At 38.6% G+C, this 18,527-nt stretch overlaps 1 protein-coding gene across 11 annotated transcripts in view; it reads left to right on the forward strand.

Moving 5' to 3' along the window:
- The first annotated feature begins 10,925 nt into the window (after nt 1-10,925).
- znf618 (zinc finger protein 618) overlaps nt 10,926-18,527 on the forward strand; it is a 63,436-nt gene continuing 55,834 nt past the window's right edge. For 7 of the 11 annotated variants that reach the window (XM_012874525.3, XM_036140216.1, XM_012874529.3 and 4 more), the window contains exons 1-3: nt 10,926-11,136; nt 11,253-11,342; nt 11,476-11,513. In XM_012874525.3, coding sequence (XP_012729979.2) covers nt 11,321-11,342; nt 11,476-11,513 — 60 coding nt within the window. In that variant the 5' untranslated portion in view covers nt 10,926-11,136; nt 11,253-11,320. Of the gene's footprint in view, nt 11,137-11,252; nt 11,343-11,470; nt 11,514-18,527 lie in introns of those variants that run through there. The other 4 variants (XM_012874527.3, XM_012874528.3, XM_021322568.2 and 1 more) reach the window with 4 other exon arrangements.

The following is an 18,527-nucleotide window of genomic DNA, read 5'->3' on the forward strand; positions in this document are numbered from 1 at the left end:
CTAATTTATTTTAAGCCCTCTGCATCCATATATTTAGTAGTATGCACCATAATTGCATATTGCATATTGACACATCCAGGCCCACAGACATTTGAGACTGATGCAATTGATTTCTGGTTTCCAGGTTAGGCGTTCATTAAATATAAATTTTAGTTGGTAATTGTATTAACTGTCTTTAGACATTTATTTGCTAATAACTAAATCTGTTATGATCGACACCCTTGAAGCTACCCTGTGAGAGGAAAATACCCAACACAGGAGCACATTAATCAATCACATTGGGTCTCCTGATTGTATGACGCTAAAAGACTAAAGGTCAATCAATAAAGATTCGCAGCAGATCTGAAGAAAAAGTCTAACCTGGTTCTGCATTACCCACATTGCAATTTGAATAATCCTACTTTCACTTAGAAGTGTCTCAGATGAGGGTCAAAAGATGTGATTTGAATTTTCACTTTTTTTGAGACTTTGTCATCATCCGGTATTTCTTACCAGCATTTTTGTCTACGGTTGAAAATGTATTTTTGTTGAAACTTTGGATTCTTTGTAATTACATACTGCAATTACTTGGCCACACTCCCAGATTTGTGTGTGTACAAATTAAGACAGATGGATATGTTAGTCATTGTCACTTTTCAGTAACCCATAAATCCTCTTGGTATTAGTGAGCATGCCAAATAAACTTTGGACCCTTTCATACTGTCCCATATCTCAGATGTATACCTCGAAACTGTATTTTTATTGACCTCAGTGTCATCAGTTTGTCAGTGCAAACCATAATGTATAAAGAGCCAAAAACATTTGGATCAATATTTGTACACGTTTATTTTATTCTGTTGCTTAAGGGAAATGCCTTTGAAATTATTTGAAGCAGAATGGTGGGTAAAATAACTCATGAAAAAGAGAAGAGGAATACTGTGTCAGATAAAGGACAGAACAGGATGACCTGTTTTATTTTTTAACTCAGCGCGGTTGCAGATTCTTAGTCATCAATGTCATTTTATTCTTGGGTTATTTAATCAAATCCAACAGGAAATTAAAAAGAACGGGATCTTTAAGAGACACAGATGTTGTTGATACTTTTCCTTCTAAAAATTTAAATTTAGCATAGCCTTCAGTGGTAACATCCAATGAGTTAAACTAATTAAACTTTCCCTGTTCCATGATGAACTGTTATTGTAGGGTAGATACATTAGCTGGATAATTTTCTGATTTCTTACTTATCAGCCCATTTTAAGATAGTAATACCAAAGTGTACTTTTAATTCAAACAAAAAGTTTCAGTGGTTCTCAGGTTCTATGAAAACTGTGAATAACATTGACAAACAAAAATTGTGCATAAGGAAATAATACAGGAATGAACCATGCACTGTAGTTCACAAAACAAATGTTTAACCATAAAATCCCAGAGCTGACCTATGTATTTATCTCTTCTGAGAAATATCTGTCAATGAAATCGACAGGTGAATGCAAAAAGTTAGATTTCCTTATATGGTTATGCCTAAAATGTTAAACTCGTGATCTGACGTGCTTGGAGAAACAACTGGCAGGAATATGAATATGTCCAAGCTGGAAGTAAACATCTGAAGCTCAAGGTTGGAATAACTAATTTTGATAAATTCATATATTGGATTGAGAAAAGGATAATGACTGGAAATAATGCTTAGAACAATTAAAGGAAACTTTTTTTTAATTATAGCGTAATATTAAGTCAGTTAAACTTCAGGATTATTCACCTGGTCAGGTAAGCAGTAGATGAGGTTGTTAATCAGTGTTGGCTGTTTCTGTGTTTATGAAATTAACAACCGGTGCACTGAATGAGACATCCTCAAAAACAGGAATGGTTTAGGTGGAGGCTACAGACCTGTTTTCTCTCCTCCTTTATTTTGACTTATTTTCAGTAGTTTTGCATTTGACAAGGGTCAGTGGCCCTACTGGTCTCATGAGGCAATACCTGGACCCTACAGAGGGTGCACAGGCGATCCGACTTCATCAGTTTTCCAAAAGATTTGCCGCGTCTCAATAGTCTCAATATCATGGTAGAGATTCCAAGAGACCGGCAGTTACTGTAGGGGAACTGGACAAGAGGTTGGAGGTCCTTAACCTTCAGCAGGACCAATATCTGCTTCTCTGTGCGAGGAGCAAGAGGATGGGTACTGCCAGAGACCTACAAAGTGACATGTAGGGATGCACTGACCTGTACAGGATAAACAATGGAATCCTTATGGAGTCCTTGGGCTGCTTGCTGGTGCAGAGGGTTTTGGGTACCTCCTGGTGCATCATAATGAACGGCCTCATTGGGCAACAGTATGCAGGCAGTTACTGGAGGAAGAAGGAATTGACACCATTGACTGGCCTCCATGCTGCCGTGACCCAAATCCAACAGAACTTCATGTTTAGATCCTTTCAACACCACCAGGTTGTGTCTCAGACACCACAGGAGCTCAGTGATGCCCTGGTTAGGATCTGGAAGGAGATATGCCAGGACACCATCCATCATCTTATAAGTATGTGGAGGCCATCCAAACTGAGGACCATTTTGAGTTGCTGCAAAGATATTTCAATAAATTGGACCAGCCAGCCGCTTCAGATGTTCAGTTTCACTTTCTTGGTGACTTCAAATTAAGCCCTCCGTGGGTTGATAATTTTAATTTCTATCAAATGATGTGGCTTACTTTTGTTTCTAACACATTACTCAATCAATAGCAATATGGATATCCAGTATGATTTGTTTTTCAGTTGAGATTTGATGTGTTTTCAAAGTCTTCCTTTCATTTTTTAACAGTGTAATTTATGATACTCTTTTTTCCATACTTATCCAGACCTAGAGAAAAAAAAAACTAGATAAAATGAACGAGGATCCTTACCATCCGTTTATTAATAACAAACTAATTCTTGCTATTCATTTAGGTTGTCATGCACTGACACTGATTAGAAGGCTCTTTATCTAAATGTCCACTTGGGTTAGCCAAAAGTATGAACCCATCTTCTAATAATCTCTGCTCAGTGAGGATGATTGCAGCCTGTGGCCTGGACTCTGCAGTGACCAAACCTAAAAACATCCATCAAGGACTAAAATTGGATAACTATAATTAGCATTGGCAAGGATGCTGCTATAATCAAATTCATTCTGGGCAACAGAGGCTTATGTGTTTTATTCTTAGCGTCCTCCCCAGCCTCTCTGCGCTTCTCATGCATATAAAAAATGTAGGAGGGTTAGTCATTTTTGCCCTATCATAACTATAATTATAATAGTTGTTCTAGTCTAATCAGGTGCTCAGAATGTAAGTGCAGGGATGGCAGGTCAACCTATTATGGGCTTCCTTTGTGGGCTTTGTGCTATGTTCATGGTGTGCAATCTAGTGAAGAGGAAAACAGCCAGCAACCTTTGATTACCTGCATGCAGCATTTGAAAAGAACATGCCCATAATGCTTTAAAAATAGAAAAAAGAGGTACTCGTGCTATTGTGTAATGCTTTTTGTTAGGGCACAACAGGTTAAATGCTACGCTGGAAGATTTTAGAAGCATTTATTTTATCTATGAAATACGTGTATTTCATAGTGCATGTAAACATGTGTTGACCAAAGGAGATATAATCTAAAAAGGAATGCATGGAGAAAGGATCATAGAAGAGAATTCTATTTCTGCATGACTGTTTTTATCACATCTTCTTCCCAACATGTGACTTACAGTAAAAAAAAAAGAAAATAATTAATCACACTATCCAAAATGATCAAAATGTTCATAATATTACTATACATGCCTAAATCAGACACATGATCCTGTAATTAATGTGATTGCATATGAGAAGCTGTAAAACCCAGTCTTCTAAATTATTAAACTCAATAACCTTAGAATATGCGTCTTCGCAATCTTAGCGATCTGATTCATGTGTTTCCTTTTGTGCGCAGACACAGAGGAATTTTGGTTGAGTTTGACAGGAACGTGCAATTACTTTCAGCAAGGTCAACACACAACAGACTGGATCACTGCCTGCTTTTACTTCTCTGAGGTCAACCAACAATCACTGTTTTCTGGGACCAACAGCAGGAACCTCTTCATTGGAACCGACAGCTGCATTCAAGCCTGTCACGTTTAACTGGTAATAGAGATTAGTCAGAGATTGCATCATTGTGTTTGCTGATCTGTTGTAGCATTTGCTGAATTAACTTTATGTCCTTAGCTTAAGCATGTGGAGCCGGAAAACAATGCACTGTATGTGTCCCGCGTGTTTGGTGAGTTTTTACTACTTTGCATAAACTTTTGTAATTAAATGTGATTCTTTTGTGTTTCTCTCTGTAAAGATCTTGTCATGCTTGTTCAATTCTGACATAAACATTGTGAAGGAGTTCTTTTTTTTTTTTTGGCAGTGCAGGTTTGTCCTTACTGAGCAGCATATTTCTGAGTCGTGTTTAATGACTTTCACAATCTCTCTTGGCCTTGGATGCCACATTACTTTCATTGGTAGCACAAATAAAACTAATTAATTAATTAATTGTACTTACCTTTAAATGGCACATACCTCAGAATGTAGGAAAATTACATGACCATCAGCATGCATTGTCCAAATGAGAGGCATTCGATCACAAAGGCATGTTACTTTATTTTAATTGCAATACTTTAAACGGGCAGTGTTGTTCCAAAATGCATAGACTTTCAAAATAGAAAAACACTGTAACTGAAGAAAAAATGAGCCAGACGAATTCAAACATAAGAGAAATACTAATTTATCCTGTATGTGTATGTATATGTAACCCTTGAACTTTCTCGCTTTTCTTGATGTTACAGTTACAAACATTAATGGATTTTACTGAGCTGATGACTTGACAGATATTTAGAAAAACATTGTCATAGAAAGTTGAGTGGAAGGAGAAATGTGGCAGGAGAAGGTGCATCAGCAACAGGAGTAACTGCAGCCTTGAGAGGATTGTCAAGTGAAATCCATTTATGAACCTGTGGGAACTTCACAAGGTCTGGAGGAAGGGTGGAGAAGCACAGCATGAAGTTTCCACCGTCTGTGATAGTTTGAGAGGCCATGTAATCTGCTGGTGTCGGTCCACTGTGTTTCTGAAGTCCACAATTTACGCTGCAATCCTCCAGAATATTTTAAAGCTCCTCCGGCTTCCTTCTGCTGACAAGCTTTATGGAGATGATGATTTCACTTTCTAGCAAGACTTGGAACCTGACCCCAATCTGAAGGGTACCAAAAGCTGGTTCAGTAACTGTTGTTACTGAGCTTGATTGGCCAGCAGATTTGCCTGACCAGAACCACATAGAGACTCTATGGGTTATTGTCAAGAGGAAGATAAAAGACACCAGACCCAACAATGCAGATGACCTGAAAGCCACTATCAAAGCCACCTGAGCTTCCATCACTCCTCCGAAGAACCATAGGCTGATTGCCTCCATTACACGCCAAAATGTTACGGGAATTCATGCAATAAGAGGCACAACCAAGTAGTGAGTGTGTAGAAATAAACATACTTTTCAGAACCCTGTGCAATTATTTTTGAAATATATATATTTTTAATAAGAGTATGTAATATTGTAAAAAAATCACTTTTTCACAATGCAAATTTCTTTAGATGTAGCTGTAAGTACAAATGCACACCACACTTTTCAGTGTTTTATTTGTAACAAGGCAAAGAAAAATAGGTTTCCTTTTCTTTCCAGTCCACATCTGTCCAATACTTTGAGTTTTTTTCATCACAATAAAATCCAAATTATGTACATTGACCTTGGGGCTATAATGTGACAAAATGTGTAAAACTTGAAGCTCAACTTCCTGGGCTTATCTCCATCGCTCTGCTCCTGGATCAGTGACTTCCTCACCAAGAGGCCCAAAGTGGTGAGGATAGGGAAACTTACATCTGCCCCACAGATCCTCAACACTGGAACTCAGTTTTAGCCCTGCTCTCTTCACCCTCTTCACACACAACTGCTCAGCTCTCCACCCCACAAACATGGCTGTGAAGTTTGTGGATGGTGCCACTTTGGTGGGTCTCATATCCAACAACGATGAAACCCACTACAGAGAGGAGCTCCACAATCTGACACAGTAGTACTCCAGGAACAACTTCATCCTGAACACCAGCAAGACCAAGGAGGTCATAGTGGACTCCAGGAAGTCCATTAAGACTGAACGCTCCTCTCTGCATACAGAGGGGAGGAGGTGGAGCGTGTGGACAGCCTAAACCTCTGGCATTCCCGTATCTGTTGAACTCTCCTGGACTGTGAACTCCTCCCATCTGGTGAAGAAGGCCCAACAACGTCTCTTCTTCCTCAGGAAACGGAAACAGACTGAACCTTCTCAGCAGCTCACAAGCTTTTATAGAGCTACAATTGAAAGCATCCTGTGTCTGTGTGTGACAGTGCATCATGGGAGCTGCACGGCACAGGAGAGGAAGGATCTAGAACGGGTGGTGAGGACAGCACAGGGGATTGTGGGATGCTGTCCACAAGATCTAGACATAATTTATGCTGCATGAGTCCAGAAAAAGGACCAGACGTATTGCCACAGTTCCAACCCATCCGGGCACTGCACTGTTTGGCCCACTTCCATCAGGTAAACGATTTAGGAACATTTAATCTAAAACGGATAAACTTAAAAACAGCTTATTTCCCAAAACTGTGAGGGCTATCGCCCCCTGCTGAGAATCAAATAAACCACCAGCCCAGCTCATAGACTGTTCACGTTTACAAACACACTACTAGTTTTTGATCCAATGAGACTCATTTACTCAGTCTTTCACATGCTAATGTATATTTGCACACTTTTAACTTCTCGGGGACTGTTTGTTTGGACATCCATGCAAACTACACAGTTCTTTAACCTGAAGATTTAAATTTTTGCCAATGACAATATGCAGACTTTTAACTTCTCTGGGAATGTTTGTCTAACACATTTGTGCAATCAAGCAGTATTTCACATTGTCTTGTAAACTAATTGCTACCTTTTGTGACATGAACATTTAAATCTTATCAGATGCTAAGGATTACTTGCATACTTCTTAGCTTCTCAGGAAGTGTTGCTGGTGCATGTAACTTCAATATTATGTCTTGATTTGTGTCTGTGTGTCTTCTGAGCCAGTGTCTCGCCAAAAAAATCATTATGGTAACAAAATGACAATAAAGAATCTTGATTCTTGATTCATGAAATTATTCTGTCTGACTTTTGTCCAAATTATGGGCTGCAATGTGGAAAGTGTAGACAGTTGTGTTATGTTTACTCTAACTAAATCAGTTTTTCTACGCAATGTTTAGACACCTCAAAGCTGCAGCACAAGCAGAGTCATACCTGTACATGTGCCATGGCCATAAAGTTGTAATAAAGTTGGATCTAATCTAATAAAGTCTGAAGATTTAGCTAAAGATCAATATTTGCTGTATGCTGGCCCTCATATAACTGTGAAAGTAAAAATCAAAACCTCATAAAGTACTAACTGAGAAAGGCAGTGCTTTACTGCGTATTTTATACATTTGACCACTTTATCTGTGATAAAGTTTGTCAAGTCACATAGAGAGGCCTGACTTTTGACATGCAAAAGACTGTAAAACGCCTTTGAAATGATTGACATGTGCATTTTAAAACAATTTTCTTTCACAATGAAATGTTTCTAGACTAAAAGAAAATCAATGAAACCAATGGTGAAATTAAAGGTTGAGTTATTCAAATTCAATTTGACATGAACTCTAAGTTCAGCGCTCAGCCGAAAGTGCATTTTATGTTTAAAATAAATAATGTAATTCTCTTTCTGCCAAAAAGCTCTTATGTAAGTTGTTGTTCTCTTCCTGTCAGTTATTTTTGTCAAGCCTTGCAAGGCTTGAATAGTGTTGGGAATTGTCACCCGGGTTTATATAAAAACTCTCGAGCATCCTGCCAGGGTCTGGTGGCTCTCAAACTCAAGTAGGTCGCTAAGAAAAAAACTAGCCTAGTTGTTGTCAGCCCCCCTCACCTGTTGGTTCCCCTGCTGCTTCTGGGAAAATTTCTCAAAAACTAGGCTGGGAGGAGGTCAAGAAAACCTTGAGCTGTGAGAAAAGGGAGAGGGAAGATTTTCTATAGCACCCCTGTAATATCTGTTCATTCTATATTTTTAATTGCCTAAACAGTTTGACAAAATTTAGAAAGTTTCTTCCAAAAAGTAGCATCTGAATCAGCTCTCACCTTTGCAGTACTTTGCAGAGGTACTGATTTCTTCCCCCCACATTTCATCACAGCTATACAATTCTATGTATTTTATCCCGATTTTATGCAACACAAAGAAGTGCATAATTGGAAAGTGAAATAGGAACAATAGTTTGCCACTTGCAGTTTGCTACAGGACATGTGGGGGACACAGTAAACACATGGGAGAATGCGCTTTGGTCTGATTAGAGCTTTTTGCCCTATATATGCAAAATGCTGTATGTGGAGAAAAACTAACACGGCACATCACTCTGAACACAACATCCTCACTCTGAAACATAGTGGTGGCAGCATCCTGCTGTGCTGGATTCTTTTGTTCTGCAGGAAAGCTAGTCAGAGGGGATGAGAAGATGGCTAGGACTAAGTATAGGAAAATACACGGGAAAAGACCTGTTAGAGGCGACTAAATACTTGACTTTATGGTGTTGGTTCATCTCCCAGAGGACAACAACCTCAAACATACAGTCAGAGGTAGAATGGAATGGTTTACATAAAAGCATATTCATTTGTTAGACTGACATAGGTAAAGACCAGACCTAAATCCAATTAAGAATCTGTGACAAGAGTTAAAAACCTTTTAGTTCCCAGTAACTTTCATCCTTGAAACTTTATTTTTAATGCATATGTGCATTTCCTTCCCATTTACATCTAAGCATTTTGTGGTGTTGGTCTGTTACACAAAATCCCTATAAGAATAAACTGAAGTATGTGGTTGTGTAGAGATAACATTTTGGCATGTTCTAAAGCACTGTGCATTGATTGATATCTTAAATGACCTACAATTTTCTAAAGCATTAAAATCTATTCATCACTTTTTGTGGATCCAAGCTCGCATGCAACAGTTTCATTCAGAAACATTTAAATTTGTCTTGTAATAACACAGACTATTAGAAGAAAGCAAGCAGTACTATTTCCCAGGGTGACGTTAAAGCGGATAACACTAACCCATGTCAAAGCTACCAGCCAGCCAGGTTGAAAGAGCAATGTTAAAAATTTCAGAGCATTTTGAAGCAAAAGCAGCAGAGGGAACTAGAGAGCAGAAGAAGGAGTTGGTAAAACGCAAGGTAACGCTGCAAGCAACGGCCATAAACTGATGTGTTGCCTCCCTCTGCTGGATAAAAATGCTAACTGCATCAAGTGATGTACATTAACAGAGCCTAGATTTTAGAATGACAAGCAAGAGAGAGCGAGAGAATAAACGTTGTTAATCTTGGATGAACTAAAAATACGAAAAACAATTCCAGATATAGGATGAAGGTGTAATAAAAGAAATGATTCATGAAACTGTTGATATTTTTTTTATAACAAAAGTGAAAAATTGACTGTTGAAGGAATGCCACAAAGGTAACAACCTCTGATGACAGAAAACTGAAAAGTCACAAATAAATAAAAAAAATAAATAAAGAAAGAAATGTCTGGCTTTGCAACCCCCACCCAATACAAACAAACGAATTCAACCAAATAGCCTACATGCACACATCTTGCACAAACATAAATCATAATGGCCTAGAATCACAGACTGTAATTAGGGTTTGGATAATTAAGCGAAAGACATTTTAGTGTATATGCAACAGAACAACAACAAAAACGACACACAAAGTAACAAGGCATAATAATCAATTACACCCACGTCAATCTGAGCAGCATTGATAGCCTCATTTTCTATCTGCTTTTATCTCCCCCACAATTTTCTGAACTCTTCGTAGTAAAAATGAAATAGGAATTAAAAAAGGCGATTTTCATTATAATTATTTATGTAGGAGTTTTGCTGCTTTATATACACATTATGTAGGTGTCCTACTGTTGTGCTTCTTTTATTTGTGATTGTGGTAAAGAAAATTAAGTGAGCAACCAAATAATAATAATAATTAAATATAATAATAATGAAAAAATAATAATTATAATACTTAGAATTCATGTAATGCCAATAATACTTTGTTAATTACGTTATTTTTATGACGTTTTACACTTCATCTGCGAAAAAAATTCTGTCTTCGCGTTATGTAGTAGCCTATTATATGTAACAATATTAATACTTCTATATTACTATTCGTATATAAAATCTTTATTAGTACTGTTACATACAACGTACCGTACCTGTACTGATCATGACAATGATCATACATCTCTGGTAATCTTTAAACGTTGTATCAACACTCTCATAACTCTGCATTTAAATCCCATACCTAAGAATTATATTTATTTTTTGTTTAAGCAGAAATCAATACTGAAGTTGCAAACTTGTTAGTTTCCAAACAAACAAAAAATTTGTAAATTCTCAAAAGAATATAATTTTGAAAAGAAAATTTGTTGGCCAACAAAAAACTTGCTCTTGGAAAAAAAAAACTATTTAAACAAACGGCTCTGCAGTTCTATTGCTATCGATCTATTAGGTCAAATTGGCTGTCACTTTTCCGGCCAATCGGTGTTTGAGTGTAAATACCGATCACATAATAACATGCCTCCCACATCATTTACCTACTGTTGTGATTCAATGTGCACTTGTGTTTCTTTAAATGACAGTATTACCGGAGACCGCTATCCGATTTAGAAGGTGTTTTTAATTAACCGTGATATTTATCAAACCCATACATTTTCAGTAACAAACATTTTTTTCCCCCTTTTCTTTTCTTTTTAACTGTTTGGGTTGTACCTACAGCTCAAATTACGGTCTCTTTTTTTCCCCGTGCAACTTCACAATTGGCCAACCTTTTTTTTTTCTGTCTCCATCCAAGACTTTTTTTTTTTCATTTTCTTTTCTTTTTTTTCACGCAGGCTAATATTCAGGCCGGTGCTGCAATTTCAGAATCTGCCCTTGTATATGGCGGACGAAAATTTCCACAGGAGGAACCGCAGCACTAACCCCCCTGTGCTGTGCTCGGCACAGACGGAACAGCTCGACGGAGCCATCGAATTCTTCCCTCAAATACGCCATCACGCTTTACTAAAATGTAACGTAGCCGGTCGCGGGGAAGGGTGAAAAAAAAATCCGCCATGGTGAAATTTTGATCATTTGGAATTTCTCATAACTAATTCACAATTTTTTTTTTTTTTTTTTTTTTTTGAGGAAGCAGTTTTTGTGCCGTCACCTCTGGTCGGGGAGGGAGGATTTTCTGGAGCAGGAGCCTGTTTCGCATGAGCTGCATCGCATTTAGAGGTATGTCAAACCGCTGTTTTCCTTTTTTTTCCTCCCCCACCAGGTTTTAAAAAAAAAAATCCTAAATTTTTAGAAATTTTGTTGCGAATATCAAGTTTCACCCTCCTCTTTTTTACACGACAAACGAGAACAGGCAGCCTTCCCGTGCGCCGCCGTTCGCCTCTACATCAGGTAAATGGCTTTTAAGCAATTTAAATCTGTTGATATTTTTTTTTTCCAAATTTTTTTTTTCCGGGGGTTTAGAATTTTTAGTAATGGAAGTTGCAGTGAAACTGCCGCCGTGTCGTCTGGACAGCTAGTTTGCGCACACGTCCGCCGCCCAGGTAAAAAAAAACACTGTTTAATACGGCGGAGCAAGTCGGTCCGGGCGAGAGTGGCAACATGAAGGACGACGAGGGGAGGAACAATCTGAAACACAAAAACCTCCTGCAGCCATGTTTTGTGAATTTTCCTGCAAATTTGAGCAGAGCGCCGGAGTTGCCCCCCCTCCTCCTCCTCTCTAGCCGTTTCACGGCACTCTTGCTGCCACCAGCTTGCGTGTTTGATGTCTTGTCGTTTTGTCGTGGATAAATAACAAGAACGCCAAAGCGCCCCGGCGGCAGAGAAACAGTTTGGCGATGTGTTTTTTTTCCAAGAAATCCAGAGGATTTTAAAATTTAGGTGCCGGTGGCGCCACCTGTAGGCAGTCATTTGGAGAAAAAAAATTAGAAAATGTAACGACACTAGTGGTGAGACGTGGTGACAATCATCAATTTTCGATTTTTAGTCCCGTTAATGATTGTTGTTGCTTTTTTTTTGCGTTTTGCAATGCTTTCATATTTATGTGCAATGTGGTTTCTTTTCTCATTATTGCAAAAAAAAAAAAAAAAAAAAAAAAAAGATATACTGTTTCAACCCTTCCATTTATTTTCTTATGGATTTCCTCATTTTGAAATCTGCTCAATATTCCAGAAGAGGAAAACTGCAACTGTATGCTCGGTTATGAGTTGGGATTGTTTGCATTTTGTTCCACTGGTATTTATTTGCAAAGATTGAAGCTGTGGAGTGAGAGAGAGAGAGAGAGAGGGGGGGGGTGTATCAGAAGTGAACTTTATAGCACTGGAAGAAGAACGGAACATGTCAGCATAATTTGAGGGCAGGAAAAACAATCACAACCAGTGCCTCTACTGTTTATATTAATCCTGCAGACGCCAAACAGTTTTCCCATCTTGCACGGCTTGCTTTTTTTATTTTAATGGGGGGGTTGGGGATGCAAGAGGCCATTTTTTTTCTTTCCTGTGGGTGATTTTAATGCTGACCTTCAAAAATCTTTATTCATTCAATTCTGAGAGGTTGTGAGGGGGGGGTGGGGGGGGGGGGGGATTCATGGTCAGTATGCAAAATGTGGGTGTAAATTCTGACCTTTTCTTTAAAACTCCAATCAAAATGCAAGAGTTCTTGTTGGACTGTGGAACTGCAAAGAGGCGACCGCTGTTATTCCCGAGTTTAATGGGGTGGCGATAAGAATGTTTATAAGGAGTATGCTTATAAAAACAAGTAGAGGGTTATTAAACTCTTGAGGGTAAAAACAAAACGGACCTCAAAGAAGTTCAGGCACTCAAAACAGAAACTAGAGTTTTGTTGATTTTTTTTTTTTTTTTTTTTTTTTTTTTTAAGAATGAAATCAAGTAGTAACGGTTGGGCTAGCTTAAACTCTTTAGACACATGCATCCGCATATATGTCTTCTTAGGAGTTAATAAGATCAAAATGTGGTTGGAGATGCATCTGATGGAGAAAAAAAAAGTGTACCACTGCAGTGGTTCCCAAAGTTGGTCGGCGAAATTATTGCGCGAGTCTCACTAGCAATAAGAATACGTTATTTAGCAAGAAGGGATAATGCCCTTACTTATTTATGAAATTTGTTAAATAAATATTAAATAAATTATTAATTAATGTTTTTTAATTGTTTAAAGTTTTTCACAAGAAGCGGCTGAGAGGTATTTAATATCTCTCGTTGTGATGCGTTGCCATGCCACCAGCGTCTGCTGTCTTGCCGCTACGAGCTAACGTTTGAGCCAGTGCAATAACTTAGAACAATCAGGCTATTTGACCAGAACTTTTTTTTAATAGCTAACACCTTTTAACAGGCACCCTGCAGCCAATCACAATCAAGTATTCCACCAGACTACGGTATAAGAAAATAGATTGGTAGTTGTTGCTGCTGGTAATGTCGATGTATCTCTCGTTAATCTCCTCACCAGTAATGCTCACAGTTCCAACCAGCAGTTGGGGACACAGGTCTCTTCCACTGTTACGCGTTGGGTTGCAAGGATTTGGGAATCACTAAATGAGCATAGGACAAAGGTAATAATCTAACGCTAAGTCTTATTCTGGGATAGCATAGAACTGTGGCAGGCAGTTCTTCTTCCCAAGGGGCCACAGAAGCAACTGCGACTGTTGATGAGGGCCGAACGATTGACTTAAAGCAAGTTTTCCCAGTATATGTTTGGCAATAAAGTGTAAATCTAGTTTTTCTCCTCTTTTTGGAATTGAATAAAATTCAACCACCACTTTGACAACTGAAACTTTAGATTTACTTTACATTTACAATTATGGTTTAAAAAAAGAGCGATTAAAAAAAAATAAGTGAGTTCTTGTTTTTCACTGCATGTTCGGTGTTAGAACAAGTCTCCTTTGTTTTTGATAAACTTAGAACACTGTCTTTTCTAATAATAAAGTCCCTTTCTTTCAAAAATGGCTACGTCCTGCATCAGTTTGACATCTCTTGGGGTAAAATGGCGCGCCGCCGTAGGACAGCTAAGGGCGGCTCCAATCCAGAAAGCAGCATATATTTGGATTGACGCAAACGTTTTATGGTGCTTTGATTTAGTCATTTTCAAGCGGACCTGTCGCTGAGATTGATTGACTTTTTAACTTTTGTGTTTGTTGCGCTTCACTGTGACGTCACAACGGCAGAGGACGGATGGTGAAGGAGAGACATTAGACATGACATTAATTGAGAGAAAGAAGCCGTAGAGGATGACAGTCGGCGGCTGAGAAAGACGTCAAACTGGTCTGCTGTCCGCTGTCAGTCTTAGACAATCCTGCTGGAATACGCGTCCCACCCGAAACTCCTTCTGCTCTCTCGAAACACATAATCCTGTCTTGTAATTAAGGCTCCAGAGGTTCACATTTGTTCTCAGACGAAACAGTTCGGTCCGGTCTCCCACACAGTCCACACAAAATGGAAACTCTGTTAGCTACTTAAGCTCTGAGTTTTTGTTCTGAAAGGCTGGAGTCTTTACTTAAATATACCAACAAAAAAGAATGGGGTGGAAAAAACATGAAGGAAGACATGCTCAGGAAGGGCAATTTTTTTGTTAGCTTTGCCTTTCTAAAATCATGAAGTTCATATGTAAATTGTGACATCCTTTATTTAGAAATGAATCTGCAAGGTAAACAGTCTTCCCGTCTGCTGGTTCTTGTAGGGGAAAAAAAAAAAAAAAAAAAAGCTAAACTTTGACTGGGATCAGTGAAGTCTCTAGTTTATAAGAAGAGGTAAAACTTCTCTTTGGTCTGTGAGAAACATAAGATGGTGGAAGATTTAATCACTGCCCTCAGGGTAGAGGTTTTGAAACATAGTTGCTGCTCTCATTGTCATAGATTTGGTGCAGAAGGATCAGGTATCCGTTTCAGGAAATAAAATAGACTTGGTGTTCATTTGTTTTTGTTGTTGTTGCAAAAGCACAATTCCAGATTTCTTCTTAAATATGTAAAACAAAACAAAAATGTACATACTGTTAGGGCCAGTGAACACCTTATGTTCTGTTTATTTCCATTGTGGCATGTTGAAAATGTCTGAAAATGGCTTCAGTTAAATTAGTCTCAGGGGATAGCATTTTAAGGGTTGGGAGTGCTGCATTAAAAAAATTCTGTACATTCCGCACATTTTTTTTCCCCCTTTGTAAAAATGAACCTTATTGCTTTCATGAATAATGCATATGGATGTTCAGTTGCTGCAGCAATGAAAATTAGGCCTGTTTACTTGCCTGGGTTATACACACACAAGCTTTATTTTCTTTTTTCTTTTTTTTTTTTCCACATCCATTTCTAAAGGTAGAGCAGAGCCTGAGTAGCTTTTCTGAAAATACAAATTTTCACCAAAGCAAATCTCATTTCTTTGAGTGAAAAGAGGGGGGGTGGGGGGGGACTCCCGCGGGTTTAATGAATCCATAAATCACAATAGTGCCAGGTTTGCTGCGGCTGCGTCAGCGTGCAGTGTAATTTTGATTTTCATCAAAAATTTAATCTTCCAGCCTACAAGGGTTTAGCAGCAGTCCGGATGCAGCCCTGAATTTCTAATTTTAGGGGCCTGATCTTTCAGGATTTATTTTTGTATAATTCAACTCTGCTTTTCAATATCTCTTGTTATTAAATTTTAATTCGGGGCATTAACATATAGATTGAAAAGGTTTTTATGGGTTTTTTTGAGTGTATGCTGATGGAATTTTACCAGACGACACAGTTTCTTTTTCTTTTTTCTTTTTTTTTTTTCAGAGCATCCCGTGTGTGTATGTATGTGTGACAACGTGAGACGGCGGTGGCGGAGTTTATCCATTTCTGTGCATTATTGCTTTTTGAAATTGTTGGTCATACGCCATCTTGGAATATATTTACTACAGAGGACAGACAACTTTGCATTTGATTAAAGAAATGGAAAAGGCAAGCATTAGTGTGAATCAGGTTTTGGTCAAGTCCAACTCCTAGTCTCTCACTCTGCTCTGGATAATATAAACATGTAGTCAAAGCAGTGATTGAAGTGCCCCCCCCCCCCCCCCCCTCCATCCCTCCCTCTCATTTTTCCCCTGTTTTTGCTGATTCCTATTTTAATCCCTCCAGAGTGGAAACATTTTTACGAGCGTTAAACAAATTTGTGTTTTATATTTGGAATCTTTTTTTTTTTTTTCCAGCCTATTAAACATGCAGAGCTTAGGGATTTGTGGACAAGCAATGCAGTTTTGTGAAAATGAGTAAACCTCATCAAGTTAAAAGCACACTGATTGACCAACAGCACTATTGTGCAGAAGCCCGTTCACTATTGCCCAAATATAGGCTCAGTATCTGAAGTACCTCTGGTTGAATTTGAAACAAAAGTTTTGTCCTAGAGATGTTTTTCTTGGATGCTGAACCTTGGTTTTTTTTTGTAGCCTGAGATAAATTTTTCTACTTTTAAAATTAGATAAATCATTTTAAAAGTAGAAGCAAACATGCACAGATATGTGAAAATAAGTTTTGGCAAATCTCAAAAGTAGTTACTCAGGTAACAATGTCGTAGCCTCGTGAGACCATCCTGATCTCGCGAGCTTTCAAGGTTTCACTCGCAGATCAGTCTGGCTACTCTCCGTTAAAGAAAATTTAGAGCCGTTCACCAAACGAACGTCCAATCAGCGTTGGCTTTGAGGCGGGTTGAGGTGTGGCGCAACGAGAAGCGCGACAGTTCAGTCTAAACAACATGGCGGCTTCAGCCGATGAAACTAGCGTTAGCGTGGCTATCGAGCAAGTTTTATCGGAATTACAGAGTATTTCTTTGCTGAGCTAACGAGCCTTTACCTGCAGCAGCAAGAGTAGCTTGGCTTGTGGTTGTGTTTTCGTCGTCGCTCGTAACAGAGTGACGACGAATCTGATTGGTTCATTTGGCCCGTCTATCACCAACATAGGCCAATCAGCTAACCAGTATTTTCGCCCCTTCCCAAAATTACTTCAACGGAAGGTTTCCAGATGGATATGCGGAGCAAATCTATCTGGCGGAGTCAGGTAAACAATGTCGGGGAGGGCGATGTGGACTTTTAATTTTAACGCAATATATTGTGGTAGTATTGCGATAACGATAAAAGTGATGGTAAACGACTATAGCTTCTTAAACCCCATAAACACACATACTGTCCTTTTTAAAAAACGTTTAATAATGTAGCATACAACATATTAAAGGCATATTCGAAATACGCTTCATCAGGAAGCTAGTTGCATAAAAAAGTGTGATTTTTGTTGCTAAACAGCACACAGTAACCGCCTTTAATGATATTTATGAATATATAGCTATTTATTGATCTCAAGAAACCAATAGTGGAAAAAATAGCAAAATTGACAATACTGGCAATTTTTTAGACATCACTAATTGGAATTTAGATGAACCCAAATTCTTATCGTGATAAGACATTTTTTACGATAACGATAAAACGATACGATAAAAGCCCAACCTTAATACCCAAATCGATTATAGCTCAAGGAGGTTCAACTTGCAGTACTTAGCAAAAGTACAACTGAGTCTACGTTCACACTGCAGGTCTTGATGTTCAATTCTGATTCTAGTCTGTGTGGACGTGTAGTAGGAGCCAGGACAGTGACGTAAAAGATGGCTGAAATGCGTCATGATCGTTCAGACTGCGAACGCTTTGACAACTGATACATATCCGATTTAGTACCACATTTGGAAGTGGCACAAATTGAATGGGTCTTTGGTTTGGGGGGGGTGTGTGAAAAGATTGGAACTGGGCTGTTCACACTTTGATGAAAAAGTCAGATATGGGTCACATATGGGGAAAAAAAAAGGTTTGAATTTGGGTCACATTTTCCTGCAGTGTGAACGTAGCTTTAGAAGCTTTCACACCGTGTCACACTGTGAGCACAGCGTATTGTATTGGAATTATATGGGCTAGACCAACACCATGTTAGTTCATAGTCCAGGAAAGAAAAAGAATACTTTGTTTTCTAATTAAAAATCTTAAAAGTGTGGCATGGTTTTGTATTCAGCCTAATATGAGGTAAAACTTTGCTTCTTTCAGCATCAGCTGGAGCAGTATTTAGGTGTATGTCTCTTACAGCTTTGCAAATCTAGAGGGGGATTTTTGCCCTCTTGGTAAAATTGCTCAGATTGGATGGAAAGCACCTACAATATGAGCATTGGTTGAATTCTTACCTTTGCTCTGGGCCTTTACCCTAACACACAAATGCGTTTTGATCTAAACCATTGCCTTAGCTCTGGCTGTATGTTAAGAGTTGCTCAAGGTGAAGCTCTGCCCGGCCTCAAGTCTTGTGAAGATTTTCACAGGTTTTCTGCCAATAAAGCCCTTGATTTATCTCCATCCTTTTACCCATCAACACTGACGAGCTTCCCTCGTCGTCGTTAAAGACGGACATTCCCACAG

Source organism: Fundulus heteroclitus, chromosome 8 (assembly GCF_011125445.2).
Source record: "Fundulus heteroclitus isolate FHET01 chromosome 8, MU-UCD_Fhet_4.1, whole genome shotgun sequence".
Classification (NCBI taxonomy): domain Eukaryota; kingdom Metazoa; phylum Chordata; class Actinopteri; order Cyprinodontiformes; family Fundulidae; genus Fundulus; species Fundulus heteroclitus.